This window comes from Trichinella spiralis (genome assembly GCF_000181795.1).
Source record: "Trichinella spiralis strain ISS 195 chromosome Unknown Scfld6, whole genome shotgun sequence".
Taxonomy (NCBI): Eukaryota; Metazoa; Nematoda; class Enoplea; order Trichinellida; family Trichinellidae; genus Trichinella; species Trichinella spiralis.
In genome coordinates, this window is record NW_003526945.1 from 1381439 (window position 1) to 1387996 (window position 6558).

The 6558-nt window shown below is 35.7% G+C and overlaps 1 protein-coding gene across 1 annotated transcript; it reads right to left on the minus strand.

Moving 5' to 3' along the window:
* Positions 1–481: 481 nt before the first annotated feature.
* Positions 482–6319, minus strand: Tsp_08010 (putative fibronectin type III domain protein). Its single transcript, XM_003373364.1, has 19 exons — positions 6314–6319; positions 5822–5924; positions 5455–5736; positions 5239–5383; positions 5036–5175; positions 4846–4983; positions 4693–4770; positions 4267–4415; positions 3994–4183; positions 3565–3900; positions 3300–3497; positions 2892–3200; positions 2511–2814; positions 2324–2454; positions 2064–2240; positions 1407–1668; positions 1184–1349; positions 997–1110; positions 482–943 (listed from the first exon to the last, which is right to left on the minus strand). Exons 1-19 carry the CDS (start codon positions 6317–6319, stop codon positions 482–484), a joined length of 3690 nt encoding a protein of 1229 aa, XP_003373412.1.
* Positions 6320–6558: the final 239 nt, after the last annotated feature.

Genomic DNA, 6558 nt, shown 5'->3' on the forward strand with positions numbered 1-6558 from the left:
AAAAAACAAAATACAACTTTAAACCCGCAGGAAAACACCAAACAGAAATCGGACCTGGGGTGCTGTCGTCCACAATATATGAAGAATTAAAAAGAAAAAAAAAGAAAAGACAGTTTCAGAAAATTCAAAACCAAACCAAAAAAAGGTCTGTGATGAAAACTGAGGTAGAAAAACTGACAATAAAAAATGAAATTAAAGAATGCAGCATAAATGAAAAACGTAAAAACAAGCTGCACACCGGAATTAATACGTCGTTAAAAGAGTTGAGAAGGGGATAAACACGCACAAAAGAAAGCACAAACAAATGCTGTCCAAAATATGGTGAAATAAATACAAGCTGAGGTATACTTTTAAAAAGCTATGGGGGAAAATTTTAAAAACCGAATGACAGATTTCACATCATTTCATAAAACAATTCGGCACGTGCGTATGTTTGCTTGTGTGTGTTGGTTACAAAAAAAATCAGTGGTCGGGAAAATATTCAACAGTTGCATTGTAACACTGGAAAAGTGTCCGCTCGTTCAGCGATGCCTTGGGTTGGATCATCATTATCTCCATCATCCACATCATTGTCCAAGTGATCTTCATTCAAATTTGCATGATTTTTCGTTACTGCTTCAACAGCACTGCAACAATTTGCAAAAATGTCATCGTTGCTGATGCTTTCTGACATCTGCAATGTTCTGCTTTCTTTCTGTGCTGACAGTTTGCATTTGGAATATTCTGCGTCTTCAAAATCAACTCCGGAATCAGTTAAATTTGGCATCGATGAATATTGAATACTGTCACTGTGCTGTTTGCTATCGTATGTGGAGCTCGTTGGTGTTGCTGCAGAATTGTACGAATCATTACCGCTCAGTGTATCCACCCGTTTGAAATTTGCCACCATTCGCTGATGATGATGATGATGATGATGATCAACAATAACATGATGCGTCACCTCCTGAAATAAAATTTACATTGAAAAAGAAAATCATGCGCGAAATCTAAAAGTACTACTGCAACCAGCACCTGCTCCTCTTGCTCAACTGACAAATCTTTCTGAGCGTCGAATCCACTGTACTTGGAAATGCCGTCATTCGACTTCAACGACACGAATGGAATTGCAGGCTGAATATATTGATTGATTATTGAAATGAAAAAACTATTGCAAAACGAAACAAATCCAAAATCAGCTGCTCACTTTCAAATCAAAGTCGTAACCTTCCGACATATATGGCAACAGTGTCTGCATTTCCAGACCATCGCACGACCGAGCTACTGAAGATGCGCCTTGAAAATGTTTTCGAATCAAACTGTTCTGACGAGAGCCAATCTCATTAGAATTGTTGTGACAGATGCGAAAGTTTCTTCTATATTACGTTGAAATTACACTGTGAAGCAAACATCTGATGAAAATCACCTACTTCGAACGATAGACCATCACCGTTATGCAAACAAGAATGCAAAGCACCGCAATGCAGACGCCAATCAGTATGCCTTCACTGTAGGAGATGCGTTCAAAAATGACCACTTTTGGTGCAATAGCATTTGTAGTTGACGGTGGTCGCAAAACAGCTGGAACACACTTCGACTCTTGGCTTCGTCCAAAAGCGTTCACAGCCGAAGCGGTAAAAAAGTATACAGCTGATGCGGATAAATTAGAAACTGTAACACAAGTCGCTTCACCTAAAAACAACAAACAACAATCACAATCCAGAAATTTCACATTACACGTGTGGAATAGATAAATCAAAAGAAAAAAAGCTCTTGTACATACACTGTGTTTGGAATTAATTCTTTCGTCATTTCACTTTTTTCCTTCACACTGGGATTTCAAATGATTACAACAATTGCGCAAAAAATTGCAAATTTAAATGCAAATTCCGCAAATTGATCATCGTGTGATTGTTATTATATTTATAGAATTGAATAAATGCTCGTGTTTGTGTTTCAATTATCTACTACCTCCTTCATTATCTTATTATCTTTGGTCTATGTCCGCAGTGCAACAATGATTAATTATTATTCAAAAAGAAAATGTTCTCAAATTTTTTTTGATATTTTGATATTATTCTACTGACCGTCAACGGTGATCTCTTTTCTATCCGGTGAAGTACTCGGATTCGAGTCTTCAGCGTAGCTTATGTAGTACATGAGAATTTTTTCCTTGCTAGATGAAATCGCCGGAGGCCGCCAACGAAGAATCACTGATGTACTGTTCAAGTATTCAATAGTCAACGCTACCGGCTCTCGAGGTGCTGAAATACAATTAAAAAAACATTATTATCAGAAATGTATCGCATGAAAAGTTAAATTATTCCGCAATAGTATGTGCACGTACGACTTCCAGGCATGATGCAGACGATGTCATCGCTGTACCAGCTGGTGATGCCATTCTGTGCTTCAGCGCGAACAGCAAACATGAAAGGCTTGCCTTTTGCCAAATCAGTAAAAATCATCTCGTTGGTTTCGCTGAAAGTGGATCTGCTCTAAGTTATTGTTCAAATCAGAAATGTCGCGTTGCTTACGTTTCTCGATGATGGACATGCGCTGCTGAAATGTTCAAAATTTCATCATCGCTTAGCACACGACTGTAGCGCACTCTGTAGGTAGAAACTTTGGCCAACGATGGCTTCCACGTCAATCTTATTCCACCCAGTGGATTTTTGTCCTTACATTGAATATTGGTAGGTGGTGGGATAATTGAATGATGCGCACTGAACTCTTCAACGTTGCTCTGTTCAACGGTACGAATCAAACGCACTATTGACAATCCAAAGTCTCCCTTTTTGTCCATTGCAGAACAAGTCACTTCATATAATGAATTGCTATCTGAATAGAAAAAAATCACTCATTTTACACAATATCCAATACACAATAAATAAATAATGCACATGTTTTTTGTTTACCAAGATTGCCGATTGTGACAACATTTTGCTTAATTGGCACTACTGTGGCAAACAGGATAGCGTGATTATCCGGTCGAGCAAGGACAATTTTCCATTTGCTACCAATGGCGGAGAAGTCTTCAACAACATGAACCTCTATGGCAGAGTGATTCACGGAAATTACTTCAAAGTTCGGAGCTGACATTGAATCTTCAGCTAGTTGTTTTGCTCGATAGCGAAGCCAAGGAAAACCAATTTTCTGATTTGTTGGATAGCCAGCTCTAGTTCTCGGTACAACTTGGAACGCATAAACACCATCAGCCGTTAAATCTGAATCAAAAAATCATACGGCATTGTATATATATATATATATATACTATTATTGTAACATCAGTTCACATCCACATAAATAACAATAAGCTAACCAACCTTTAACTGTAAATTCTTCAATAAAAGCTGGCACAACTGTAATACTTGGTTCTGATTTTTCAGACAAAAGTCGATATTGAATTCGATATTCAGTGACAACTCCACGAAGAAACCGTGAATCAGGTGGATTCCATTTCAAGAATACCGTCAACCCGTCGTTCACTCCGACAACTGTAAGCAGTGCTGGCATTACAGCAGCTAAAAAGTTAAATTAAAATCTTATAATTGTGATTTTGCAAGTTTGACTTGTTCTATCCGATCTTACTTCCATCCCAAACAGGAATAACAATTTCATTGGACGGACGCGTAAAAGAGCTACCCCGTTGATCGTTCTGCACCAAAGCTGATACCCAGAATGTGTAATTGGTGAACAGTTCAAACTCTGCATGTGCACAACAAATTGCTCGACAAGTGCCATATCGACAAGAATCTACTGGTGTGACGGGATAGGTATTTTCTGCACCACTTTCAGTCGGATGATAATGGATAATGTAAGCTATCAAATCACCATTCAGTGTCTGCGGTTCATCCCACGTAAGGATAATTTGATTTTCAATTTGTGACACTTCTGACATTAAATTTTTTGGCCCATCATCATGAACTACAAACGATAAAAGAAAAAGAATCATACGCATGCACACACACACGCAATAATTCAATATGGAGCTAGTAAAGTAAGAATATGTAGAATTACTAATGTTGTTAGAGTCTGGAATAAGTGCGGCAGCAACGCTGACCGTTCCGTATGCATTCTCTGCAAAGCACTGATAAATGCCACCATCTTCTTCTGGTCGAAATGACGAAACCACCAAGTCTCTCTTGTAAACAAACATATTTTGATTTTTAGATATTTTTTCCGGTGGATGGGATTCAGTCGGAAACAACTAAAAAATGCCAACAGAAAACATATTATATTAAAATGCTTAATTGATTAAAAAAAAATCTTTTCCCAAATGATTGCTCATACCTTGCGTCGGCCCTTAGACAACACCCTTTCGCCATCTTTGTACCAATAAATATCAGGTGTTGGTGTACCAGCTACATTGCAAACAAATCTCACTGTTTCTCCACGGAAACCTCGTACTTCAACCGGAGGATCGACAATCTGTGGAGCCTCTGCAATAAGTTTGCATGCATATTTTATTAGCTTACATTTAACAAAAAATTTCAAACAATTCCATCATCAAAATATTTTACAAAAACAACTCAAATTTTGAAAAAGCACTATTGTTATCAGTTTGTACAATAAAAATAAAATAGAACAACATGTACTTGCTAATAATAAAAAGCGTTTAACAAAAATAAAAACAGTAAACTTTACTTGTCACTTTCAAATAAACACGATAAACTTTGAATCTGTTTCCATCCACTTCTACAATGCATCTGTAAAAACCTTCATCATCTTCATCGACATGTTGAATTACAAGGCTACTAACAGCTTTGAATGCTCGAGATGAAAAAGATACTTTTTCTAAAAAAAATAAATAAAAACGTACATATATAAATGAGATAAACACACACACACACACACACACATATATATTACCCCTTTTCCAGAGCACAGAAACGGGTTTAGTGCTGTAATAGTAAAAATCAAAAACGGCAGGCTTGCCGAGCTGAACGGACAAATTTTGTGGTGCTTTGAAAATTCTTATATGCTCCAAAGAGTCCAAAGTAAAATTTCCTAAAAAAGCATAAAATAAAGTAAAATAAAATAAATATAAAAAAGTTTATACCAGAAATGGTTAGAACAGCTTTTCGGCTGGTCGCATTTGCAGCTATGTTTGATGCGAGGCAAAAGTAAGTGCCTTGATCTGCAACACTAGCATTGACAACGTACAAAGTACTACTAATTCCTGAATTATCAACTCGAATGCTACAAATGTAAAACACATCTATGATAATAATTTAAACTGTGAAATAATAATATTCGCTTTACTGTTTAGAGTTATCGCCAATGAGCCGCTGATTGAAATACCAATGCACTGTAGCTGGAGGATAAGAATAGATTGTGCAGGTGAACTCACCAAAGCCACCATTGTCAACAACGATATCGGTCGGCTGATTTACAAATGGGCCAAATTCTGAACATGAAAGCAAAAATGTGAAGGATATTTGATTAAATAGAATCTCAAATGATTTGAAAACGACGTACTGGCCAAAGTAAGGTTGGCAGGGCCGCTTCTCAAAATTCCATAATGTCTTGACAATACAATGCACTGGTAAATTCCTTGGTCTTTCTCTGAAACGTTGACAATGACAAGTGAAGAATTTTCTTTAACATTCATATCCGGCATCAGGTGGTCATTGTGAAGCCAACGACTTTCTAATTGAAAGCCGACTTCATCCACGGCTATACATTGAAAGCGTACAGTTGAACCAGGTGTGGCTACCGTATCTTCTGGTGTATGGAGAAATTGAATTCGATTTTCATAAACTGAAACTTCTGTAAAGAAAAAAAAATTTCTTTTACAATTATTCATACTTTTTGAAATATTAATCGACAAATGTTATACATCAACTGCACTTGCATTGCAAACAGTTAGTTACAACAACAACAACCACACACACACACACACACACACACACACACACACACACACACACACACACACACACATCTATCTATATGTAATATAAATTTTTCTTTCCTTTTTCAAACTATACATTAAAATAGATTATTAATTAGTTAAAATGATGATGAACTACTCTTTGATTACATAACATGTTCAAATGAAAAAGCAAACATATCTATAAAAGAACAATATTGCTTATTGTCATATTGATACAGTATATCTTTGAAATAAACAAATAAAAAAGTACTGACGTGAATGTACAAAGTAACTAAATGAGTTATTAATTAAATAAAATGCATATACGTTTTATGTCTGGTGAAATGTTTTCTAAATAAAATACTGTACCCCTATTAAATTCTATTCATACAATAAAAATAATAAAACTTTAAGAAAATAACACCTACACACAAATAATAATAATAATAATGCACCATTTACTGCCATTTGAGCTACAAGTTGAATAAAGTAAATTGAAACGTCAAGAGAACACGAAATGATGAAAAGTGGAAAATTTAGTCTTAAATATATGTATAATAAAAGAGAAGAAGAGAAAAATTTTGTTGATTAAACAAGAATAATTTTCTTAATGATTAAATGACGGTGCTATTTTGATCAAATTTTAAATAAACGTAAATAGGAAAAAAATGTGATATAAGAAGGGTAATTATGAAATGCGGTGAATG